Raw genomic sequence first — 26,478 nt, forward strand, 5'->3', positions numbered from 1 at the left:
CTTAGTTATCTGTTTTATTTATAGTAGTATAGCTATGTCAATCCCAGTCTCCCAATTTATCCCACCCCCGCTTTCCCCTCTTGGTGTCTATATGTTTGTTCCCTATGTCTGTGCCTCTATTTCTGCTTTGAAAATCATCTTTTTAAAAATTTATTTATTTTTGGCTGGGCTGGGTCTTCATTGCTGCGAGGGCTTCTCTCTAGCTGTAGCGAGTAGGGGCTGCTCTCTAGTTGCAGTGGGCAGGCTTCTCATTGTGGTGGCTTCTCCTGTCACGGGGCAGGGGCTCAGGGCACTCGGGCTTCAGCAGCTGTGAGATGTGGCTCAGTAGTTGCGGCTCATGGGCTCTAGAGCACAGGCTTAATGGTTGTGGCACAGGGGCTTAGTTGCTCTGCAGCATGGGGGGGTCTTCCAGTATTGGGGATCAAACCCGTGTCTCCTGCATTGGCAGGTGAATTCTTCACCACTGAGCCACAGGGAAGCCCTGAAAATAACCTTTTAACAAGTCATATCTGCATGGGAGGTCCCACACATCCTATGGGCTGGTGTATAAAGAAGATTAATGTCAAAAACCTTTGCTTAAACAGGAGAGAAAAAGGAGACTGTGCTGAGCACAAACATCGTGATATGTGAAAAACTTTTGGCAAGCCCGTTTCCATGAAAATTCATACTTCTCTGGATCTCCCATTGGGCCCAGGCACACACAGAGAAGCACATTGGACTGGAATCTGAGAACCAGGAAGTGAGAATGCTGAATGAACCCGCCCCTACCAACTGGCTTTGAGAACTCTAAGTTCAACCCACCCCTAAGGTGATGAGAGGGACAGGCTGTATACAGTAGCTCAGCTGGTGCCCAGGAGCTCAACTAGATCGCCACACTCTGGGGAAGCCAGAAAGAACACTGATAGCCAGTGCCTTCTGCAAAACAGAGGTGAGGTGAAAGAGACACTGCATTTAGGCAAATCCACGCTGTGGGTAAGAAAGCCCCTTCCCACTGTGCAGGGCATTTGCCTGGCATTGCAAACAGGCACCAGGATGTCGGGGGACTGCCTGTGCCAAGTACATAGGCGAACCCAGGGCCAAGTGTCAGGTAAGGCGAAGAGCTATGAGTGGACATGGGTCTATAAAGAACATGTTTATTATGGAGTCGGTGTTTGAGCACTTACAGGTTAGGCGCGCAGAGATAGACAAGAGACGGAATCAGTACTAAAAGGATTTTCTCTCCTTGCTTCTAGTCCATCCGCTGGAATAGTACAACGAGTTACAGTATCATGTTTGTACCTTTTTCATCCTCCCTGGGGAAGGCGATTCAAGCATCTATTGGCACATCACCTGGATGAAAACCAAGAACTTTAGGTGAAGAATTGGACTCTGTGCATTCGGGGAGTGCACGCTGTGAAGACTAAGCAGGGAACCTAGGTCCCAAGTTCTTCAAAGCCCAGTTGTTCCAAGCTCCACCTCTCCCACTTCGACTGCACTGATTGACCTTACTGCCAGAAGTCATTTTAAAAAACGGAAAATCCACAGTACTTTAGGAAGGGTGGCGTCTCTGAATTTTCTGTTTTCTACCACTGATCTTGATATTATTCCTCTGAGTTGTACCTTTTCCCCGTGTCCTGTGGTTTTGTGCTTTCCATATCGAGGCTCAGAGACGCTGCTGTGCAGTAAGAATACAGTCTATGGGTCAGTTGGATCCAGTCCCCCAAGCCAGTGGCTCACTCCGTGATCTTGGGCAAGCTGCCCCTGCACAGAGGCAGTTTCCTCGACTGTAAAACGAGGTGGATAATACAGTGTTCCGCTCCTGGAGTGGCTGCGAGGGTTGCATTCATGCATGCGAAGCACCCCACGTTGCATGAGAAACAGTGAAGACTGAACAGAATGGCTGCACATCAGTGGTTCTCAATGTGGCCACACACCGGAATCATCTGGGGTAAAGAATACCCATGCATGGAAATTAGCTCTCCACGGAGATTCAGGCTTGACTCGTTGAGGTGTAGCTTGAGCATCAGGATGTTTTAAAGCTTCCCAGATGATTCTAATGGGCAACCAAGATTGAGAGCCACTCTTCAAAATAACTCGGGAAACAAGGTGTTCTGAGAGCTCCCGTCCAAGGCTGCACAGTCTCTCAGAGGAAGATGGCTAGTGGGTGTCAAGCCTGAATGGATGCCCTGTGTTTTTCTTGTAAAACTCACATTGAAGATGGAGGCTGTGCAAAGCCCTTCTGGTCCAGGTACTTGTCCAAGGTCCCCCAGGGTTTGCGACCTGATGAAAGTGAGGTTCCATGTAACGTGTGTATGTTTCTCATTAAAGTTCCACATTCAGAAATCAGCTTCAGAGACAGCAGGAAAAGAAGGTGAACTTGTTTGCATAGAAGGAGTTTCTCTTCCTTCAAGCCACGCCAGCCTCTAAGCCTTCATAAGGCAGAGAAGGCAGCGTTTCCCTGGCACACTCTGGAAGACTCCGCATTCACCAGCGTGGCTCATTTTTAAGACAAAAGGGTGCACACCCTGACCAGGAGATCTGAGCAGTTTAACTGTTTGCTGTCTACATCAGAGCCCCAGGACATGTAGAAATTCCCTGCAAGGCCGGACCCACCAACATGAGGCCTTGCCCAAGGAGACTCTGTCATCTGGCCCAAACTGTCCAGGGGCCTTTGCTTTTGGCTCTGCTCATCTTCTTCCTCTTCACCTTGCCCTCCTTTATTAAGGAACCTAACACAAAGCCTAGCAGGTAAGAGTCTGCCCTTTCCAAGTTCCCTGTGGTTTATTAGAAGAAACTGGAAAATGATAGCCCGGGGAGGATGGGGGACATCTGAGACACCTCTGTGGTGATGGGCGATGTCAGGGATCACTAAGGTTGTCAGGAATCATGGGCGAGGAAGCCGGAAGGGGAGACCTGGGGGGACATGGAGGTGGTATAACAGGAAAATGGGGGGCCGTGGGGCTTATACACAGAGGAGGTAGAGGCATTGGTCTGGTCTGGTCTCCAGGAGGCAAAGGTGGAAAACTAGACTATTTTCCCCTCTAGGTCTGTGAGTAATAACCTCAGTTTTGGGGTTCATTACACACCATTTTCTGTGTACTAAAGCAAATGATTTATCCCATGAATTCCATTAATTTCTTTATATATATATATAAAGAAATATATATATTATATACTATACAATATATATATTATATAGATAATATTTCTTTAAGCTCAGGGTTCCTCTCGAGTTGCAACGGACCTCAGGGAACCTCTCCTGTTGACTCAGGGAACTCAGGCCTCCTTTCGAGTTGCGAGGGCACCTTGGAATTCCTCTTGAATCGCTGCAGCAGAACAGGGCTTTATCTCGTGTTGAGGTGGGAAACTGGGGGTTCCTCTTCAGTTGCGACAGGGATCTCCTGGTTCCTACGGAGTAGCAACATGGGATTCAGGCCTCGTCTCATGTTGCAGCATGGAACTCCACTTTCCTCTCAAGTTGTCAAAGGAGTGTCAGGCCTCCTGTCGAGCTCAGGCAGGGAACTTGCGCTTTTTCTAGAGGTGCAACCGAGGAGTCAGACCTCCATTCATGTTGTGCAGTCCAACTCGGGGATCCATTCGAGTCGCTGCAGGGGAATCAGGCCTTATCTTGAGTTGAGGGTGGAGTCGGTGTATATATATATATATATACATATTTCTTTCTTAAAAAAGGAAAATGTTCTTTTATTTGGCTGCACCAAGTCTTAGTTGCAGCACATGAGATATTTAGTTGAGGCATGTGGGATCTAGTTGCCTGAAAGTGAAAATGTTAGCCGCTCAGTCATGTCCAACTCTTCTGACCTCATGGACTGTAGCCCACCTGGCTCCTCTGTCCATGGAATTCTCCAGGCAAGGATACTGGAGTAGGTTACTATCTCCTTCTCCAGGGTATCTTCCCAACCCAGGAATCAAACCTGGGTCTCCTGCACTTCAATTAGATTCTTTACTGTTCCCTGACCAGGGATCAAACCTGAGCCCCCTACATTGGGAACTTGGAGTTTTAGCCATTGGTCCACCAGGGAAGTCTCCCATTAATTTCTAAATCATATAGTCTCTGAGGTGTTTGTCAGTAAAATGAGACATTGCTGACTTAGGGGGACAGCTGAAATTCTGGGTCCCAAGTGAATCCTTCAAAAGGACACTCTAGGCCATTTTCCTGACAAACACATCTCCTGCAGGGAGAGACCCCTACCTTTCCAGATTCAGTGTATTTTGAATGATTTTGTCTCACTACCCTTAGAATTTGAAAATAAAACATACCCTCATGAAGTTTTAAAAAATACATCAAGACAAAGCAAGAATAAAGGTCTCCCTATGATACCCCATCACAACCCAGTCTCCACGGATAACCACCCCTAACACTTTGGTGTAGAAATAATTACTATGTTATTGTAGCTAACGCTTCTGTAGTACTCAGTATATGCCAGGCACTATTCTACATGCTTTATGTGTATTAACTTACTAATGCTTATATGAGTATTCTGAGACACAGAAAGTTTAGATGAATGATCCAAGTTCATTCTGCTGGTAGTTGCAGGGCCAGCAATCAAACCCAGACATTTTGGTTCCATAATCTGTGCTCTTTAACTTGTGTTAGACAAATCCTTACAACAGATGGATAAGTAGATAGATAGGTAGGTGATACTCAGCAGTAAAGAATTCACCTGCCAACGCAGGAGACATGGGTTCAACTCCTGGGTCAGGAAGATCCCCTAGAGAAGGAAACGGCAACCCACTCCAGTATTCTTGCCTGGGAAATCCCATGGACAGAGGAACTTGACAGGCTATAGTCCATCGGGTCTCAAAGAGTTAGGTACGACTTAGCGACTAAACAACAATAAACAACAAAGGTAGGTGATAGGTAGGTAGATAGATAAACAGGTGGATGGATGGGTGAACAGACAGACCGACAGGTATCACACTATACACATTGATTGACTTTTTTAATCAACTATATCATGGACCTCCTTCCATGCTGGCACATACAGGTCTATTCCCTTCCTTTTCATGGCTGCATAGCTCCTATAGAATGGATATAGCTTAGCCAACCACAGCTATGGGCACTTGGGTTGCCACTCATTTTTCACATACCTTTGGGCACTTATGTATTTCCATAGGTAGATTTCTAGAAGTGGAATTGCCAAGATAACGAATATATTCATATTAAATGTCAATGGAAGGACTTCCCTGGTGGTCTAGTGGTTAAGATTTTGCCTTCCAATGTTGGGGGGGTGCAGGTTCAATCCCTGCTCAGGGAGCTAGGATCCCACATGTCTTGCAGCCAAAAAACCAAAAATATAAAAAACGGAAACAATATCATAATAAATTCAATAAAGGCTTTAGAATGGTCTACATAAAAAAAAAAAATCTTTAGACAAGTCAATGGACACCATCAAGTCATCCTCAGAAAAGGCTACACAAACAGGTGTGAAAGTAAACTCTCTCTCCAACCTCGGCGGCAACACTGGATCTTGTGAATGGTTTTCAAGTTTAATCATCTGATAAGTAAAAGCACGTTTCTCTTTTTAATTTTCATTTCTCGGGCTACTGGTGAATCTGAGGATCCTGTAAAGTTTATAAATCATTTCACTGTATAAATACACCACACATTATTTACTCATTCTCTTTTGGATGGACATTTGGGTAGTTTCTAGTTCTGGCTATTATGAATTAAGAGTAAACCTGCTGTGAACATTGTTGTACAAACCTTTTTTGTGTCCATAGTTTTATTTCTCTTGGGTCAATATCTAGAGGTGGGATTGCTGTGTTATAAGGAAAGTATATGTTTAACTTTATTTTTTTATACTTTTATTTATTTGGCTGCATGAGGTCTTAGTTGCAGCTCAAGGGATCTTTTTAGTTGTGGCATATGAGATCTAGTTCCCTGACCAGAGATCAAACCCAGGCCCCCTGCATTGAGAGCATGGACCACCTGGACCACCAGGGAAGTCCCTATGTTTAGTTTTAGAAGAAGAGTTGTTGAGTTATTTCCAAAACAGTTTTGAATTTTTCTATTTCTCCCTTCGGGTTTCCCTGGTGGCCCAGTGGTAAAGAATCTGCCTGCCAGGCGGGAGATGCAGGTTCAATTCCTAGGTCGGGAAGATCCCCTGGAGATGGAAATGGCAACAATCCAGTATTCTGGCCTCGGAAATCCCATGGACAGCGGACCATATAAAAGACAGCCAGGGGTTGGACATGACTTAGCGACTAAACAATATTTCTCCCTTCTGTTTTGTCAGTTCTTGTTTCATGTCTTTTGAAGCTCTCTGACTTGATGCACATGCATTTTGGATGGTCCTGACTTTGAAAGTGACTGTAAAGTTATGGAATCTGCCCACAATTTTAAGGGATAGGAAACAAGCCACACACTGAGATATCTCGATAAACTGTTTATATTATTACATTCCAAGAGAGCAGAGACAGTGGACGCCATAACAATAGTGGTCCCCAGAGGAGAAGATTTTGTGTCTGTTGAAAGGTTCAAAGAGGAGATGGCATCTAGGAGACAGAGAGGGCTTGCGTGAGTGCCTGGGGAAAAACGTGTAGTGAGCAAAGGATGAACAAGGGCGCCAGCCTAAGTCCTAAATTAGTGTCCTCTCTGCTGACCTGAGAGTGAGTCCACCTCCGGGAAGTGAAGGTTTCCTCTGGGTGGCAGAGAAAGGGCATTTAGGAAGGTGGGACCCAGCGCTGCTGCAAAAGGCTTTCAGCCAGGGAGGCAGCCTCACCTCGTGACAGCGCTATTTTAAGACGATGAGTTGGCCAGAAGTGAACAGGACGGTTTAGGAGGAGGGAGTTGCCACTTTGGGTTGACCAGCAGTGGCACCCAAGGGAGTTGGACGACTCAATAGGCGGATTATCCTGGTGTGAAGGGAGGGGCTAGGGCCACCTTTAGCCATTAAAACTCAAGGTGAGAAGGATCTGGACTAAGAGACAGAGGAACAGCAAGAAGGGGGAAATCAGGAGATATTCTGAAGGAGAGGAGGGAGAGAGAGGGAGAGGCAAAAGTGATGGGCGGTTTTGCAGTTTGACTGGTCATGCCCTCCCTTCCCTGCAGAGCTGCCTGGGCAGAGGGTGGGAGCAAAATCAGAAAGGGAAGGGAGGTAAACAGTATAGAACACACCTGTAGATCCCTGTGGCTTATGAAGGTCATTATCGTATGGCTGAATGCTGATGCTGAAGCTGAAGCTGAAACTCCAATACTTTGGCCACCTGATGCAAAGAACTGACTCATTGGAAATGACCCTGATGCTGGGAAAGATTGAAGGCAGGAGAAGAAGGGGACAACAGAGGATGAGATGGTTGGATGGCATCACCGACTCGATGGACATGAGTTTGAGCAAGTTCCGGGAACTGGTGATGGACAAATGTCCTCAGTAAAGTCAAATGAGACAGATGCTACCAGAGCATACAGAAAAGTGTCATCCAAACCAGGGGGAAGGGGGTGGGAGGTAAAGGAGAACACAGGGGAGATGGGAGCATTTGCAAGGTGCCTGATGGCTGTGTGACATTTCAGCAAGCAGGCGCACCATAAGCAATGAGGAAATAGCGTAAGCAATGGTGCAGAAAGGAGCAAAGGATGATTTCAGGAATGGGAGACTGACAGATGGGCCATTTAATAAGCACTGATAAGGTGCTCACTGTGTACCAGGCACTGGTCTCGGAGTTATGATTACTAATCACATATCGAGCCAGAGAGTAGATACTATTATCTTCATCAACTCCGTAATAGATGAGAGAGATTAGATCACTTGGCCAAGGTCACCCTGGTCACTGATGTTCAAACCCAGGCAGGCTGGCCCCAGTGTCCCTGCCCCCAGCATTGCACCACCCTCCACGTCTCTCCATCATATCCATCCTGATGTCATAAATCCTAAACATGTCTTTTTCTGCCAGACTATGAATTTCTTGTGGGTAGGAACTGTCTCATTTGTCTCCATTTCTCCAATAATTTGAACAGGTCCCAGACACTGTACATATGTAACACAGTGTCAGTGCTTACTGATAAAAGAATGAATGTGACCTTAAATAACTTTGTTCTGTAGCTATTAAGAATTTTAGGACTTCCCTGATGGTCCAGTGGTTCAGATTCCAGGTTCCCAGTGCAGAGGTCCTGGATTCCATCCCTGGTCCAAGAACTAGATCCCATATACCACAACTAAGATTGAAGATCCCACACATCAAAACTAAGACCCAGTACAGCTGAAAATTATTAATAAATTTTCTATTTTTTTTTTAAAGAAATGTTAGCGTAAGGGAGTAGCTTGATTAAATGTATGCTTTACACAAGTCACTCTGTCAATAGATTGTAGGTTGGGTAGATGGCCAGGCACAGTGGGGTTTTTATTTGTTTGTTCGTTTTTAGGCGGTGCCGCATGGCTTACAGGATCTCAGTTCCCTGATCCGAATTGAACCCTGGTCCAGGCAGTGAAAGTGATGAGTCCTAACCACTGAACTGCCAGGGAACTCCCCGGGGCACAGGAAGTTTTAAGGAGACAGGTTAGAGGGCCAATGTAGTGGTTTAAGATAGAGTCCTTGGGGCATGGGGCAAGGAGGTTATGATGAGAGCAGGACCAAAAATAAAAGACTGAGAATAAGTTAAATCAGCTGGATTTGGTGACAGATATGATGGTGGGGGCAGTGGTGACAAGGATTTTAAGACAATTCTATGATTTCAAACTTAGGTTATTGGTCTACCTTTCATATCATTTTAAGACAAATGCAAGTGCACCAAACTGACAAAAGTTTTGGTCCCTCTCTCCAATTTGCTCTCTGGTGTGTAAAGACCAGGTCTGTGTCGGCTTGGCTTCCCTAGTCTGGAATAAATTTATCCTAGAAGATGCTATGCCTTGTTTTGGCTTCAGAGATGATCATGAAGAGTGAGCTGTGAAGTAGACCTATGGATTCTGTTTTGTTGTTTTGGCTATTGTTGTGAATATTTTACTTATTTAGTTGGTTGTGCTGGGTCTTAGTCGTGGCAGGGGGGAATCTAGTTTTCTGACCAGGTATTGAACTCGGGCCCCCTGCGCTGGGAATGCAGAGTCTTAGCTACTAGACCACCAGGGAAGTCCCCTGGTTTCTGTTTGGTATTGTATTTTGCTTTGGTGTAGAACCAAGCTGTGTTTTCTATAACCTTCTGGTTTCTGATTCTGGACCCTTAGCTAGAATCAGAAAAACTTAACCTCAAACATTCTTACTCTTCTACCCCATCCCCAGGAGGGCATCAAGGGCTCTGGGATGTCTGATATGGTGCCAAGGCCCAGGAGAGGGCAGCTGATTCTTAGCCATCAGCTTGCCGCAAGATATGCATCATCACTACCTCTTGGCTCTTCTGTGTCACCTGGCTTAGGTGTGAGAATGTCCTGTGATGTGGTTTCTAACTTCCCAGTTTCTACACACAGTCAGTTCCTTTCAGGGGTCTTAAGAGACCCTTGTAACACTACCAGGAAGTAGGAGCCCTCTAATCTTGGGCCCTACAGAGCCCTCCCTTCTCTCCCACCTCCTTTCATTCCTCCTCCCAGAGTAAATATTTCTGGGGGGGGATGATGGCATAGGAACTAGAAAGGTCCCTCTCCAAGATATTTTATCTATTTCCCCAAATATTCTCCCCCATTTGAGGGCTTAGGTACTTGGAGGGGAAAAGCCAGAAGGTCTTGCAGGGTATTCTTTATTTTCCAGCTCTTGTCTGCACATGTGTCCGTGGGGGCAATGAATGTGGAGCTGACCATTAGCTGCTGGTGGCGGGTGGGAGGCAGGCACCAACGGGAAAGGGAGAAAACACAGTGAGGAAAACAACCAAATAACATTCCAGGATATTATACAACTACATTTGTGAGTATAATAGGCAAAGAAAAGGGATCTGGATGCTCATGCCCTCGGGGGTCAACAGTAGGTTCTTTGAGAAAGTATAATCACAAGTTCACATCCTTTTGTGCTGAAATTCATTTTCTGCTTTTTTAGTAAGGAGCACGCATTGCTTTAGTAAAAGGGAAAATAATTCAGAAAACTTGTGAAGAAAGAGGAGCAAAAGTTTAGGTGTCACTGAGGACCGAAGGGTCCCCCTCAAACAGAACGTGCCCTAGGCTGTGTGCCCACTGTCTTCCACATAATAACACATTATCGCATCAACTTACATTCATCTCTGTTCACCTGTTGGTTCGTGAGCCACTTAAGAGCAATGACTATAGCTTTTTTATCTCTCATTCCTAACAGATAGCTCCAAAAGCCTGGCCTATAATTACCGCTCAATAAATATTGCATTGTGTTTTCAAATTCTCAATAGGACGTCTCATTTGATTCTAAGTTTTCTCTTTAATTTTTTTTATTTTTACTAACATGCAAATGTTTCAGTAAAATAGTATAAGGAGGCTCATATCAAAACACAGCCATCCCCAGGACTTCCCTGGCAGTCCGCACACTTCTACTGCAGGGGGCATAGGTTCAACCCCTGATCAGGGAACTAAGATTCCTCATGCCATGGGGAATGGCCAAAAAAATAAGTAAATGAAATAACCAATAAGTACAATAACATAACTGTCCCCGAGTCTTCTTCCTGCTCCAGGATCCTGATTTCCAAGGTGTTACTTCAACCCCCTCTGATTTTCTTTTTGGTAATCTGCTGCTCTATTTATAACATGCCCACCTGCTATTTCTTGATTTCTTAGTTAAGTGGTTAAGGGCCATCAAGGAAATATTATTTACCCATGGCCTTGAGGCCTGTCGCCCCTTTAGATTTTCATCTCCGGATGCGTGAACCCAAACAGGGGCTGTGGGCATCTCTAACTGTCGCTGTGGGTCACTTAATGTCAGCGTCTGACCCAGTTCAACATGCCTGTATTTGTCTAACAGCATTGTTGGAAATGGTCTTCCCCGGTGGCTCAGTGGGTAAAGAATCTGCCTGCCAATGCAGGAGACACAGGTTCGATCCCTGGGTTGGCAAGATCCCCTGGAGGAGGAAATGACAAACCAATCCAGCATCCTTGTCTGGAGAATCCCAAGCACAGAGAAGCCCAGCGGACTACAGTCCATGAGGTCAAAGAGTCAAACACAGCTTGGCAACTAAGCACGCATACACATCGGTCGAAATACCATTTCTATACCGGCTTGTAAGATCCTTCCAACCATTTTATAAGGCAGGTTTTAAGATTCTCACAGTGGATAAGAAAACAGAGGCTCACAGGGTCCTGTGACTTGCCTGAGATTACATAGCTGGCTAGTTAGAGGCGGGGCTGGACTAGAACCCAGGCTACTTTCCACCCACCTAGGCTCCATTGCCCATTTGCCAAGTGCCAAGAAGTCAGCGTTCTCTCCACCTCAAGTTCAACCCAAAAACACGTCCAGTGGAGCCCAAGAGGTTAAGTCACGGGGAGGTGACAACCACCACACACCAGATGGCTACCCTTCATGTCACCTTGCAGGAGGCTGGCTCAACTTGCTTTCAGAGCTCCTTGCGTCACCAGGAAGTAGGAATAATAAAACCCTGATCAAGTTACTGAATACTGCCGCGGTTGTTGGGTTCTGCAGATTCCAGGGAGCTCTTCCAGCCACTAGGGAGAACAGGAGGAGGGTTGGGGCAGGCTGCCCACTCTCTCTATTCCTATTACGCCTCGCCCCTCTCCCCTTTCCCTGTTGAAGACTCTGGGGAGGGGGCAGGGGAGGAGAGGAATGTTATTTTTAACCCTAAGGTCAGTATTCCAAAATGCCAGAATAAAAATATCAACTGAACTTGGGATAATCTGTGAAACAAACTTTATTCTCAAGTGTGATTTTTCCCAGAGGTACAAGATACAGGTGCTTGAAAAAATGGACTTTGCTTTAGGGACTTCCCTGGTGGTCCACTGGTTAAGAATCTGCCTTCTAGTGCAGGGAATGCAGGTTCAATCCCTGGCCAGGGAGCTAAGATCCCACATGCCACAGAGTAACTAAGCCTACATACCACAATTACTGAACCTGTGCATTCTAGAGGCTGAGCACCATAACAAGAGAAGCCCAGGTGTCACAACTAGAGAAAGTCCAAAGGCTGCAATGAAGAGGCCAGGCAGGCAAAATTAAAAAAAAAAGGACTTTCTTTAAAACAGCCCTGGTTCTCAACCGAGAGTTTCTAGCCAGTGGGCTACACAGGTCATTTTGTATCTGTGATTTCTGATCTGTACTTTGAACCTTTTGCCATTTCTTTGCTTCCAGGTCCTCCCTGGGTGATGTGTTGTTGTTTTGCTTCATTTATGGAATAGAGCTATGTGATCCCTGCTAGAGATATACTTATTTAATACTTATTGTTGTTGTTTGTTGTTCCATCACTAAGTCATGTTCAACTCTCTGTGACCCCATGGACTACAGCATGCCAGGCTCCTCTGTCCGACACTATCTCCCAGGAGTTTGCTTAAATTCATGTCCATGAGTCGGTGATGCTATCTAACCATCTCATTCTCAATCTTTCCCAGCATCAGGGTCTTTTCCAATGAGCTGGCTCTTCGCATCAGGTGGCCAAAGGACTGGAGCTTCAGCTTCAGCATCAGTCCTTCCGATGAATATTCACAGTTAAGTTCCTTTAGCAGTGACTGGTTTGACCTTCTTACAGTCCAAGGGACTCTCAAGAGTCTTCTCCAGCTCCACAGTTTGAAAGCATCAACTCTTTGGCACTCAGCCTTCTTTATGGTCCAGCTCTCACATCTGTACATGACTACCAGAAAAACCATAGCTTTCATATATATGTGTATAAATTTTTTGGTTGACCAAAAAGTTAATTTGGGTTTTTCCATATAGTGTTACAGGAAATAAATAAATAAATATATATATATATATATATATATATATATATATATAATTTAATATACTTATATTTTTATTATATATATACGTTTTGCTTTTTTTGGCTGTGGGATCTTAGTTCCCTGACCAAGAATTGAGCCCACATCCCTTTCATTGAAACTGTGGAATCTTAACTACTGGGATGTAGTTAATGACCTGGGAAGTCCCTATCTATTTATTTTTTAAGAGCAAATTTTTATATATTTACCTCCAAAGTAAATCAGAATTATAGTATCAAATTGCTTTTTGCTTGAGTGAATTGGTTTGCCTATTCCTCTGAACTAGAGTCATTTAATAGAGCCAATGTCCCCCGCCACACCCGCCCCACCCCAGCCTAGCAAACAGAGTACGACTTCAGGAGCACTTAGGGTCTGGACAAGACGGATGCAGGGCACTCAGCATGTGGATGGAAGCAACTTGAGCATTCAGTAAATTCCATGCATGACCTTTAGAAAATGGCAATATAAATCCTCATATCCCAGGCAATCATATATGTGCATAATCATTGGGAGTTGAAGTTTAATCACATAATTTAGTCACTACCTGGGTCATTGCTGCCACTTCCTCAAAAATGTAAACACATCATCTCTTATGTCTACTGCATTGGCAGGAAGGTTCTTTACCACTAGCACCACCTGGGATAGACAAATGATTCAAGTCTAAATTCCTCATACACTGCAAATAATGATCTGGTCCTGACTGCCTGTTTGGGAGCATCTCCTGCCAGACAAGCCCCAATCCCCACTCTTTTATATATGTATATATATAATTTTATATTTATTTTTGGCTGTGGTGGATCTTTGCTGTTGCACAAGCATCTCTGTAGTTATGGCGACCGGGAGCTGTTTGTTGCAGTGTGTGGGCTTCCCATTGCAATGGCTTCTCTTGGGCAGCATGGGTTACGACTCCCAAGCTTCAGTAGTTTCAGCTTCCCAGGCTTTATAGTTTTGGTGCACAGGCTTAGTTGCTCTGAGGCACATGTGATCTTCCTGGACCAGGGATTGAACCCCGTGTCTCCTGCATTGGCAGGTGGGTTCTTTTCCACTGAGCCACCAGGGAAGCCTCCCCACCTTTTCTTTTTTTAAATATGTATTATTTACTTTTGCTGTGCCAGGTCCCAGTTGCAGCGTGTGGGATCTAGTTCCCTGACCAGGGATGGAACCCAGGCCCCCTACATTGGGAGAGTGGAGTCTTTGGCACTGGACTACCAGGGAAGTCTCCCAACACCACAACTTTTCATGCTTTTGGGACTGAAATTTCCTCCTCCCCACTCCTAATCCTCTTCAGAGGGGAGCTCCTCCAGAAAGCCTTCCTAGCTTCCATGTGGGAAGCACGCCTTTTGTCTGTTATCTTTAACACATGCCTCACAGTTTGTGGGAACTTAGTTCCCCAACCAGGGATTGAACTTGGGCTGCTGCAGTGGAAGTGCTGAGTTCTAACCACTGGACTTTCAGGGAATTCTCAACAGTTTGCTTTTAAGCAGTGTTGGACTGATGATAGGATAAGAAGCACATCTTTAAGGCAGATCTTTCAAAATCAAGGTTGGCAACTATAGTCTTAACAGGCATGCATCTTTCCCATTTCCTTGTGGACAAAGATACCTTCTTTACCTTTTTTTTTTTAAGGTCCACTGAGTCACAAGATATTAGGTGGCAGGACTAGGTTCACACAAACTCATTCTTAGACTCACAGCTGGGAACATAGAGGATGCTGGAGCCGCAAGGAGTGAGCCTGGGGAGCTGGGGGTGGAGCATGGAGACGTGAGCAGTTCAGCTCTGCCCTTGGCCTCCAGATCCAGCTCCCCAGACTCGGTACCACCACTCAGGTTTCTTTACCAGTCCAAAGTGGCTTCCCAGGAGGCATTAGTGGTAAAGAGGCCCTTTGCCAATGCAGGAGATGTAGGAGATGTGGGTTCGATCCCTGAGTAGGGAAGATCTCCTAGAGGAGGGCATGGCAACCCACTCCAGTATTCTTCCCTGGAGAATCCTATGGGCAAAGGAGCCTGGTGGGCTGCAGTCCACTGGGTCATGAAGAGTTGGATATGACTGAAGGGGCTGAGCACGCACGCACTGGTCAGAAGTAAGTGTCCAGATCCATTGCCAACAGGTTCCGCTTGGTGTTGGGAAGCAGCCAGCAATGCCCCTTCCCTCCCCTCTCCTGAAGACTGATTTGAAGTCCGTTTGAGACATAAAAATGAATGCTAGTTACACTCCTCAAGTCCCTACAACCTTAGCCTTCATCCAAAGTCATCTCTTTCTCTAGGAATCAGCATCAACAGGACATTAAGGAAAGGTCCCCAGAATTACTGCAAAATGCTATGTCTCAGGCACCCATCACGAGAAGGAGGGCGACCACCCACATGGAGTCAGTACAGGGGACCCGCGGTCGGGACACACCCCCCAAGGCCACAACCCTCACGGCGGGCAAGCGCAGAGGAGCGCAGACCACCAGCAAGGCCCGTGCCGAGGAGCCGGGCAGAGCGCCCACCCCCACCAGAAAGGCGGCACCGCAGACACTGGTGAGCAAGGACACCGGGGTGGACGCGCTGCCCCCGACGGCTGGAGGTGGGGGCGTGGCCTCCGGCAGGACCGAAGCACCATCACTGAACAGTCGGAACCCGAGGACGGCCAAAGGATCTGGGGACCGGAAGGCGAGGCCGACAGGCCCCGAAGCGGTGCCCACGAAGCCGCGGGACAGCCCGGCAACTGCAGCTAAGACCCTCCTTCCAAAACACCAGGCCAGGGCGCGGACCCCCGGGGGAGGGGGGCGGACGGGGAAGGGAGCCAGAGGAACCACCCCAGACAGAGCCCAGCCCACCGGGTCCTCGGCCCCTCTCCGGAGCCCCGCCACCCAGAGAAGCCAGAAGCTAAAGGCCACCAACTTCAAGTCTGAGCCCCAGTGGGATTTTGAGGAGGAATACAGTCTGGAGGTGGGCGGCCTGCAGACGGTGAGGTTTTCCTCTTCTGGAGGCCCTGAGGCCGGCTCCCTCCCATCCCTCCCATCCCTCCCGGGCTCTGCTCTTAAGCTCTCCCCCACCCGGCCCCTTCCCCACGCGCTCATCCAGGTGAGGGTGTGATCGAAGGGCCACCCTGGTCCCCAGTGTGACCTCAGCAGGCGGAGGAGCAGGACTGGGCAGGGACCAAGGGACAAGAACGCCCCAACCTGGTGCCCAGCCCTGTCCTCCCCAGAGAGAGAATTCCAAGACCCTCTCTCTCTTCCAGCCCTAAGAAAAGCAGCCTGAGGCCCCAGCCACGGGAGGGGAGACACGGAAGTTTGCACACAAAACTGCAGCCAGGCACCGCACACGAGACCCGTAGCACACGTCCTGCCCGCAGTGGGCTTGGGCGATCAATGACCAGGGGAACCAGAAGGCTCTGGGAATAGGATGGAAGATGTAGCAGAGGTGGGGCCTTTCCAGCCTTGAGGCCTGGTTTCTGCTCCCGCGCCCACCTTCCCGTCCTGGCCCCAGGGCCCCTCACCCCACCCCACCCCATTCCCCGCCCCACAGCTTCCCCGGCCTCTCTCCAGGCCTGACCCATCCTCCTGCTTGCAGACCTGCCCTGACTCGGTGAAGATCAAAGCCTCCAAGTCACCCTGGCTCCAGACTCTCTTTCTGCCCAACCTCACCCTCTTCCTGGACTCCAGACACTTCAACCAGAGCGAGTGGGACCGCTTGGAGCACTTCGCTCCGCCCTTCGGCTTCATGGAGCTCAATTTCTCCTGTGAGTCCTCGTCCAAGGGGCCTGGATGTGCATTAGGCCACAGCAGAGGGCCATGCTTCTTAAAAAGTATTTTTAAAATATTTTTTGGCCACGCTGTGCGGCATGTGGAGTCTTAGTTCCCCGACCAGGGATCGAATCCTCAGCCCCTGCATTGGGAGCACAGAGTCTTAACCACTGGACCATGAGAAAAGTCCCAGAGGGCCACGCTTTTTAAAAACTATGTTTTAAATCTGTATTTACTCTTTGGCCATGCGTTGCAGCATATGGGATCTCAGGGATGGAACCCAAGGCTCTGCACTGGGAGCGCAGGGTCTTAACAACTGGACCACCAGGGAAGTCCCAGAGGGCCATGCTCTTTTGCCTCTGGCCCACCTCTCCCCTGCGGGCAATCAGCCCCAGGAGAAAGGCCGGCCGGGAGGCCCCCGGCCCTGGCTGGGCTCTGAGTGGAATCCCCCCGGCCCCCCACATTGCAGTGGTGCAGAAGGTCGTGATGCACTTCCCCCCGGTGCCCCAGCAGCAGCTGCTCCTGGCCAGCCTCCCTGCCGGGAGCTCCCGCTGCATCAGCTGTGCCGTGGTGGGCAACGGGGGCATCCTGAACAACTCCCACGTGGGCCCAGAGATAGACAGCCACGACTATGTGTTCCGGTGAGCCTGCACCTGCCCCGACCCCCACCCTTCTCCTGCAGAGCAGGGCTCTTCCCGGAGAGCTCAGAGGGTGCTCCCTGCCTGGATCCAGAAGCCGGGGGGGAGGGTCCCCGGCTCGCTAGTGCCGGCCCCCCATCCCTTCTTCCTTCCCCCGACCACCTCCACACATCACCCAGCAGCCCTCATGTGCTCTGATTTTGCCTTTCTGGCTAGGCTGAGTGGCGCCGTCATCAAAGGCTATGAACACGATGTGGGTACTCGGACCTCCTTCTACGGCTTTACTGCCTTCTCTCTGACCCAGTCACTCCTTACACTGGGCAGTCGGGGTTTCCGGCACGTGCCTCTGGGGCAGGTGAGCAAAGAGGGATGGGTCTGGCCGCCCACAGACTTTGGATATGGGAGGATGCAGGTGAGACAGGGAGACAGACAGGGAGTTAGGGAGCATCCTGAGTCTAGAGCCTGTCGTCGGTACAGTCTCCAGGCATGTGAGGGACAAGGGCAGGGAGGGCAGCCACACCAGGCCGGAGGAGAGCAAGCAGGCAGCGTGGGATCAAAGTCAGGCCACCCCACTGAAGGCAGGACTCCTGGACCACACGCTGTCCTTGGTCCTCAGGATGTCCGCTACCTGCACTTCCTGGAAGGCACCCGGGACTATGAGTGGCTAGAAGCACTGCTTCTGAATCAGACCGTGGCTTCAAGGAACCTTTTCTGGTTCAGGTACCCAAGCCCCCTCCCCTCACCCACAGACAAGCTGTGGAGGGGGCAGTCGGGAAGGGCTGGACAGGTGGGGACAGTCTGAGCTCTCACTTGGAGATAGGGGACCAGTCATGCCCATGACCCTGCCTTGGCCCTCCCCCGGAGAGGAAAGAGAATGAAGGACCCATTCCTGCCCACAGGCGCAGACCCCAGGAGGCCTTCCAGGAAGACTTCCAACTGGACAGATACCTGTTGCTGCACCCAGACCTGCTCCGATACATGAAGAACAGGTGAGAGCGGGAAGCCCGTGGAAGGGGCGAATCCCTCTCATCCTGGCCAGCCTCCTGACAGTTGGGGGGCTGGGCTGTCTCGCAGATTCCTGAGGTCTAAGACTCTGAACACTGCCCACTGGAGAATATACCGGCCCACCACGGGGGCCCTCCTGCTGCTCACTGCCCTCCAGCTCTGTGACCAGGTGAAGCCCTGCTTCTGGAGCCCGCAGATCTGGAGAAACAGCTCTGGGGTAGCCCTGGGCCTGCTCAGCAAGGGATGATGGCTGGGGGTGGGGGGAGGGGCCTGAGTGCGGACACCTGCCTGTGTGCAAGCGTGCTTCCAGGGGTCCTGCACCCAGACCCCCAGGGATAGAACCAGGATCCAGGACCCCTGCCCCCCCCACACACACACAGAGAAGAAACCCAAGAGACACACACGCAGGCCTTATTTCTCCTCCACCTTCCTGCAGGTGAGTGCCTATGGGTTCATCACCGAGGGCCACGAACGCTTCTCTGACCACTACTATGATAAGTCCTGGAAACGAACAATCTTTTACATCAACCATGACTTCAAGTTAGAGAGGACGCTCTGGAAGCGGCTACATGATGAAGGTATTATCCGGCTGTACCAACGTCCTATAACTTCCAAACCGACCATCTGACGGGAGTCTGGGCTACCGAAGTCCCTTCAGTTATTCTAAGACTCAGAGCACAGTGGGAGACCATCGGCTCATCTGTCATCTTCCCAGCGCCTGGACCAGGCTCTGAGCCCCTCTAGACTTCGGGGGTAGAGGTCTACCAAACTAGTGCAGAGGCGGGGACACCCTCAAGATGGCAAATGATGGACTGAGGTTTCGGAGACCTTGGAAAAATTTCTGCAGAGTCTGTTCCATGGAGCTGGGAACTCAATTTTTTAAACCAAGGGGACTTCCCTGGTGGCTCAGACGGTAAAGAATCTGCCTGCAATGCAGGAGACCTGGGTTCGATCCCTCAGTCAGGAACATAGCCTGGAAAAGGGCATGGCAACGCACTCCAGTATTCTTGCCTGGAGAATCCCATGCACAGAGGAGCCTGGCAGGCTACAGTCCATGGGGTTGCAAAGAGCTGGATACGATTTAGCGACTAACACTTTCACATTTTCACTGTTCAGAAGCTACTTGGCACAGAAGGAGGAGTCTGAACTTATGGAGACATGTAGGTTTGGGATTGAATTACAGATCTTCCACTTAGCAGCCATGAAATCTTGAAGGCATGACTGTATTTCACTCTAGACCGTCTGGTGGACCCTTCCAGGGGTTATCTGATTCTAATAGAAGGTCTGCAAACTTTCCTTATCTTTGAGCTATTTGACAACTCTCTGGGTTGTAGAAAATTGATAGTAATAAAAATGATTTCTGTCTGAATGAAAAATGGGGATAGTGATCAGTCTTGTTCCTATTATGAAATTAATTTTAGTATTCCGGACTGCTGATGTATATGTCCGGACTTTGGGCTCTCTTTTGACCAGTTTTTACTAGTTCCTTCACTAATTAATGAGTTAAATAAAATCTCTGATATGTGTTCATTTTATATTTGTATAAGAATCACAATTTTATCCCTAAAAAAAAGAAAAATCATCCTTGGGACTTCCCTGGTGGTCCAGTGGTTAAGAATCTGCCCTGCAACGCAGGGGACGCAGGTTCCATCCCTGATCGGGGAACTAAGATCCCACATGCCGTGGGACAACTAAGCCCGTGTGCCACAAATTCTGAGCCCACGTACCTCAATTAAAAAGCCAGTGAGCCACGAACTGCAGAGCCCACAGGCTGTGAACCATGAGCCGCAACTAGAGAGAAGCCTACACACGGAAACAACGAGCTGGAGCACTGCAGCTAAGACCCAGGGCAGCCAAAAATAAATAAATGATGAATACTTTTAAAAAAGTCATCCTTTAACATTTCCTTAGGCCGTTGTTTTCTAATCTGTAAAATGACTTTTGTCGTTGTTGTCCAGTTGTTAAGTTAGGTCTGACTCTTTTTGACCCCGTGAACTGCAGCACACCAGGCTTCCCTGTCCTTCCCTATCTCCCAGAGTTGGCTCAAACTCACATCCACTGAGTCTGTGATGCTATCTAACCATCTCATTCTCTGTCACCCCCTTCTCTTGCCCTCAATCTTTCCCAGCATCAGGGTCTTTTCCAGTGAGTCAGTTCTTCACATCAGGTGTCCAAATTATTGGAGCATCAGCTTCAGCATCAGTCCTTCTAAGGGATACCCAGGGTTGATTTCCTTTAGGATTGACTGGTTTGGGAGTGTCCATTTCACAAGAATTTTTTAAATCACTGATGCAACTAGGCACGTTTTCCTTCTTTCATTTTTATTAATCCTTGCATCAACCTGCATTTTCTAAAACTCCAGAAAGAGAATTTGGGCTAAGCTGAAGATACTTCAGTTCACCTTACCTCTTTGAGCTCTATCTCCAGGATTTGAACTCTGAAGCCCAGAAGAACTTGGGCAGGCAGCAGGGTAGGGGATTGAGGGGGACGGGGGTGGGGGGCGGGTGTTTTGAAGCAAGCTCCCTTTCAGACTTAATTCTCAGGTTCCAAAGCTAATTAATATTAGTGCTACTGATTTGCTCAGTCGTGGCCGACTCTTTGCGACCCCATGGACTGTAGGCCACCAGGTTCCTCTGTCCATGGAATTTTCCAGGCAAGAATACTGGAGTGGGTTGCCATTTCCTTCTCCAGGGGATTAATACCAGTAGGTCCCGATTTGCTTTACTCAAGGGTGCAGTACCAGCTCTGGGCGGCAGGTGGCGGCATCTCTACGTCCCCTTCTCAGTGGTACACAGGTTTGTTTTTTTGTGGGGTTTTTTTTTTTTTTGGTACCCAGGTTTTATTAGGTTTTCCTAACTATTCCTGCGGGGCTTCCCTGATAGCTTAGTTGGTAAAGAATCCACCTGAAATGCAGGAGACCCCTAGCTACCTGCTAGTTTGTTCTTTCATGTGAATTTCAGTATCCGTTTAGAATCATATGCTATTAGTAGAGGACGTTCAAATCTGCCTCCTCAAATTTTAAACTTGGGCTACCCAAATATAAAGGCTGAGTCTCATGTGAAAGAGAAAGTGCAATGGCTCAGCTGTGCCCAACTCTTCACGATCCCATGGACTATAACCCACCAGGCTCCTCTGTCCATGGGATTTTCCAGGCAAGGATACTGGAGTGGATACCCATTTCCTTCTCAGGGGATCTTCCTGACCCAGGGATTGAACCCAGGCCTCCTGCACTGCACGCAGGTTCTTTACTGACTGAGCTACCAGGGAATCTTTATCTGGGTCCAAATAGTACGGTGAAGAACTGGGAAGCCTGGTGTGTCCACGGGGTTGCAAAGAGTCCAACACCACTTAGACACTGAACAACAATACAAATCTGCATAAACTGTAAGATTAACTCACTCTGAGTGAATTAGAAAAGAGAAATCAAAGGCGTACGTAAGAATTAGAAAAGAATCCATGTGCAGATGATATGGTAGTATATAATAGAATAAATATACTATATAATATTGATACAGTAACATACAGAGATAGAAAATTAATGGACTGAAACCAGTAGACTTCATAAACATAAATAATAACCAGGGAGATATAATGTAGAGAAAACCCCTCCATAGCAACCAAGAAGATGACATACTTAGCAATAAATTCAACGAAATGTCCAAAATTAAGGAAAAGACACAAAAGTAGGTTTGAACAAAAGGAGAGTCATTTCATCTTTTGTTCTTGGAAAGGATGACTCAACATAATAACTGTGTCAGTTCCCCCCAAATAAATTTATAAATTTAAGGCAATTCCATTAAAAATAACAAACCATTTTTTCTAGATTCTAAATGCATACTAAAATACATATGGAAAAATAGACATGTAAGAATAGCCCAGAAAACGTGAAAAAGAAAGGCAGTGAGGGAGGTCTAGCTCTGCCAAATATTAAGACATACTATAAAGTCTCTGTTATTAAAACAACGTAGGGACTTTCCTGGTGGTCCAGTGGCTGACTCTGCTGCCAATGCAGGGGGCCCAGGTTCCATCCTGCTCAGGGAACTAGATCCCAAATACCACAACTAAATGTTCACATGCAACATCTAAGACCCGGTACAGCCAAACAAATAACTAAAAATAAATAAATATAAAATAGTAAACAGCAACAAAAAAATAACAACAACGTGATGCTCTGTGTGAATAGACAGATGACTAGCTGAATGGGTTAAAAAGACCAGAAATTTACCCAAGTGCATAAGAACATCACTGGGTCAAAACCAACTTTGTGACTAGTGGTCCTCAGATAATAGATTCCTATTTGGAAAGAGATCAGACTAGGTCTACAACTTGCCCCCACGCATGACTAAACTCTAGATGGGGCAGAGACCTACATGTAAAAAATAAAATGCTAAGAGTCCAAAGAGATACCAAGGGAACATTTCATGCAAAGATGAGCACAATAAAGGACAGAAATGGTATGGACCTAACAGAAACAGAAAATATTAAGAAGAGGTGGCAAGAATACACAGAAGAACTATACAAAAAAGATCTTCATGACCCAGATAACCATGATAGTGTGATCACTCACCTAGAGCCAGACATCCTGGAATGCAAAGTCAAGTGGACCTTAGGAAGCATCACTACGTACAAAGCTAGTGGAGGTGATAGAATTCCAGTTGAGCTATTTAAAATCCTAAAAGATGATGCTGTGAAAGTGCTGCACTCAATATGCCAGCAAATTGGCAAAGCTCAGCAGTGGCCACAGGACTGGAAATGGTCAGTTTTCAGAATCTCAAAGAAAGGCAATGTCAAAGAATGTTCAAACTACCGCACAATTGCACTCATCTCACACACTAGCAAGGTAATGCTCAAAATTCTCCAAGCCAGGCTTTAACACCATGAACTTCCAGATGTTCAAGCTGGCTTTAGAGAAGGCAGAGGAACCAGAGATCAAATTGCCAACATCCACTGGATCACCGAAAAAACATGAGCATTCCAGAAAAACATCTACTTCTGCTTTATTGAGTACACCAAAGCCTTTGACTGTGTGGATCACAACAAACTGTGGAAAATTCTTCAAGAGATGGGAATACCAGACCACCTGACCCGCCTCCTGAGAAACCTGTATGCAGGTCAGGAAGCAACAGTTAGAACAGGACATGGAACACAGACTGGTTCCAAATCGGGAAAAGAGTACGTCAAGGCTGTATATTGTTACCCTGCATATTTAACTTATATGCAGAGTACATCATGAGACATGCCAGGCTGAATAAAGCACAAGCTGGAATCAAGATTGCCAAAAGAAATATCAATAACCTCAGATATGCAGATGACACCACTCTTTCTTTTTTTTTTTTAGTTGGAGGCTAATTACCTTACAATATTGTAGTGGTTTTTGTCATACATTGACATGAATCAGCCATGGATTTACATGTATTCCCCATCCCGATCCCCCCTCCCACCTCCCTCTCTCCCCGATCCCTCTGGGTCTTCCCAGTGCACCAGGCCTGAGCACTTGTCTCATGCACCAAACCTGGGCTGGTGATCTGTTTCACCATAGATAATATACATGTTTCAATGTTGTTCTCTCGAAACATCCCACCCTCACCTTCTCCCACAGAGTCCAAAAGTCTGTTCTGTACATCTGTGTCTCTTTTTCTGTTTTGCATATAGGGTTATCATTACCATCTTTCTAAATTCCATATATATATGTTAGTATACTGTAATGGTCTTTATCTTTCTGGCTTACTTCACTCTGTATAATGGGCTCCAGTTTCATCCATCTCATTAGAACTGATTCAAATGAATTCTTTTTAATGGCTGAGTAATATTCCATGGTGTATATGTACCACAGCTTCCTTATCCATTCGTCTGCTGATGGGCATCTAGGTTGCTTCCATGTCCTGGCTATTATAAACAGTGCTGCGATGAACATTGGGGTGCATGTGTCTCTTTCAGATCTGGTTTCCTCGGTGTGTATGCCCAGAAGTGGTATTGCTGGGTCATATGGCAGTTCTATTTCCAGTTTTTTAAGAAATCTTCACACTGTTCTCCATAGCGGCTGTACTAGTTTGCATTCCCACCAACAGTGTAAGAGGGTTCCCTTTTCTCCACACCCTCTCCAGCATTTATTGCTTGTAGACTTTTGGATAGCACCCATCCTGACTGGTGTGTAATGGTATCTCATTGTGGTTTTGATTTGCATTTCTCTGATAATGAGTGATGTTGAGCATCTTTTCATGTGTTTGTTAGCCATCTGTATGTCTTCTTTAGAGAAATGTCTGTTTAGTTCTTTGGCCCATTTTTTTTTTTTTAATTTTTTTTTTTATTATTTTTTTTTTATTCTTTGAATCAGCCATGGATTTACATGTATTCCCAATCCCGATCCCCCCTCCCACCTCCCTCTCCACCCGATTCCTCTGGGTCTTCCCAGTGCACCAGGCCTGAGCACTTGTCTCATGCATCCCACCTGGGCTGGTGATCTGTTTCACCATAGATAGTATACATGCTGTTCTTTTGAAATATCCCACCCTCACCTTCTCCCACAGAGTTCAAAAGTCTGTTCTGTATTTCTGTCTCTTTTTCTGTTTTGCATATAGGGTTATCGTTATCACCTTTCTAAATTCCATATATATGTGTTAGTATGCTGTAATGTTCTTTATCTTTCTGGCTTACTTCACTCTGTATAATGGGCTCCAGCTTCATCCATCTCATTAGGACTGGTTCAAATGAATTCTTTTTAATGGCTGAGTAATATTCCATGGTGTATATGTACCACAGCTTCCTTATCCATTCATCTGCTGATGGGCATCTAGGTTGCTTCCATGTCCTGGCTATTATAAACAGTGCTGCGATGAACATTGGGGTGCACGTGTCTCTTTCAGATCTGGTTTCCTCAGTGTGTATGCCCAGAAGTGGTATTGCTGGGTCATATGGCAGTTCTATTTCCAGTTTTTTAAGAAATCTCCACACTGTTTTCCATAGCGGCTGTACTAGTTTGCATTCCCACCAACAGTGTAAGAGGGTTCCCTTTTCTCCACACCCTCTCCAGCATTTATTGCTTGTAGACTTTTGGATAGCACCCATCCTGACTGGTGTGTAATGGTATCTCATTGTGGTTTTGATTTGCATTTCTCTGATAATGAGTGATGTTGAGCATCTTTTCATGTGTTTGTTAGCCATCTGTATGTCTTCTTTAGAGAAATGTCTGTTTAGTTCTTTGGCCCATTTTTTGATTGGGTCATTTATTTTTCTGGAATTGAGCTGCAGGAGTTGCTTGTATATTTTTGAGATTAATCCTTTGTCTGTTGCTTCGTTTGCTATTATTTTCTCCCAGTCTGAGGGCTATCTTTTCACCTTGCTTATAATTTCCTTTGTTGTGCAAAAGCTTTTAAGTTTCATTAGGTCCCATTTGTTTAGTTTTGCTTTTATTTCCAATATTCTGGGAGGTGGGTCATAGAGGAACCTGCTGTGATTTATGTCGGAAAGTGTTTTGCCTATGTTCTCCTCTAGGAGTTTTATAGTTTCTGGTCTTACATTTAGATCTTTAATCCATTTTGAGTTTATTTTTGTGTATGGTGTTAGAAAGTGTTCTAGTTTCATTCTTTTATGGTCAAGTGGTTGACCAGTTTTCCCAGCACCACTTGTTAAAGAGGTTGTCTTTTTCCCGTTGTATATCCTTGCCTCCTTTGTCAAAGATAAGGTGTCCATAGATTCATGGATTTGTCTCTGGGCTTTCTATTCTGTTCCATTGATCTATATTTCTCTTTATGCCATTACCATACTGTCTTGATGACTGTGGCTTTGTAGTATAGTCTGAAGTCAGGCAGGTTGATTCCTCCTGTTCCATTCTTCTTTCTCAAGATTACTTTGGCTATTCGAGGTTTTTTGTATTTCCATACAAATTGTGAAATTATTTGTTCTAGTTCTGTGAAAAATACCATTGGTAGCTTGATAGGGATTGCATTGAATCTATAGATTGCTTTGGGTAGTATAGCCATTTTGACAATATTGATTCTTCCAATCCATGAACACGGTATGTTTCTCCATCTGTTTGTGTCCTCTTTGATTTCCTTCATCAGTGTTTTATAGTTTTCTATGTATAGGTCTTTTGTTTCTTTAGGTAGATATACTCCTAAGTATTTTATTCTTTTTGTTGCAATGGTGAATGGTATTGTTTCCTTAATTTCTCTTTCTGTTTTCTCATTGTTAGTGTATAGGAATGCAAGGGATTTCTGTGTGTTAATTTTATATCCTGCAACTTTACTATATTCACTGATTAGCTCTAGTAATTTTCTGGAAGAGTCTTTAGGGGTTTCTATGTAGAGGA

At 46.6% G+C, this 26,478-nt stretch overlaps 1 protein-coding gene across 3 annotated transcripts; it reads left to right on the plus strand.

Annotated features, from left to right (window-relative positions):
* Nucleotides 1–828: 828 nt before the first annotated feature.
* On the plus strand, nt 829–19,550 carry ST6GALNAC1 (ST6 N-acetylgalactosaminide alpha-2,6-sialyltransferase 1). 3 transcript variants are annotated; one of them, XM_043905422.1, is made up of 10 exons: nt 829–928; nt 1,233–2,727; nt 15,064–15,748; nt 16,355–16,523; nt 16,997–17,168; nt 17,382–17,520; nt 17,782–17,885; nt 18,065–18,154; nt 18,240–18,339; nt 18,607–19,550. In XM_043905422.1, exons 2-10 carry the CDS (start codon nt 2,597–2,599, stop codon nt 18,796–18,798), a joined length of 1,782 nt encoding a protein of 593 aa, XP_043761357.1. In that variant the 5' UTR covers nt 829–928; nt 1,233–2,596; the 3' UTR covers nt 18,799–19,550. The 3 variants fall into 3 exon arrangements, with proteins under 3 accessions (XP_043761357.1, XP_043761358.1, XP_043761356.1); XM_043905423.1 differs by lacking the exon at nt 829–928 and adding an exon at nt 961–1,087 and having other exon boundaries at nt 15,064–15,730; XM_043905421.1 differs by lacking the exon at nt 829–928 and adding an exon at nt 964–1,087.
* The last annotated feature ends 6,928 nt before the right edge of the window (nt 19,551–26,478 follow it).

This window comes from Cervus elaphus, chromosome 5, assembly GCF_910594005.1.
Source record: "Cervus elaphus chromosome 5, mCerEla1.1, whole genome shotgun sequence".
Classification (NCBI taxonomy): Eukaryota; Metazoa; Chordata; class Mammalia; order Artiodactyla; family Cervidae; genus Cervus; species Cervus elaphus.

Bases quoted from the DNA above. Each gene is read 5' to 3' on its own strand.
- ST6GALNAC1 (XM_043905422.1), top strand. From the start codon at position 2,597: ATGAGGCCTTGCCCAAGGAGACTCTGTCATCTGGCCCAAACTGTCCAG. The intron at 15,749-16,354 runs GTGAGGTTTTCC...TCCTGCTTGCAG, and splicing joins AGGTGGGCGGCCTGCAGACG to ACCTGCCCTGACTCGGTGAA. The intron at 18,155-18,239 runs GTGAGAGCGGGA...GCTGTCTCGCAG, and splicing joins CTCCGATACATGAAGAACAG to ATTCCTGAGGTCTAAGACTC.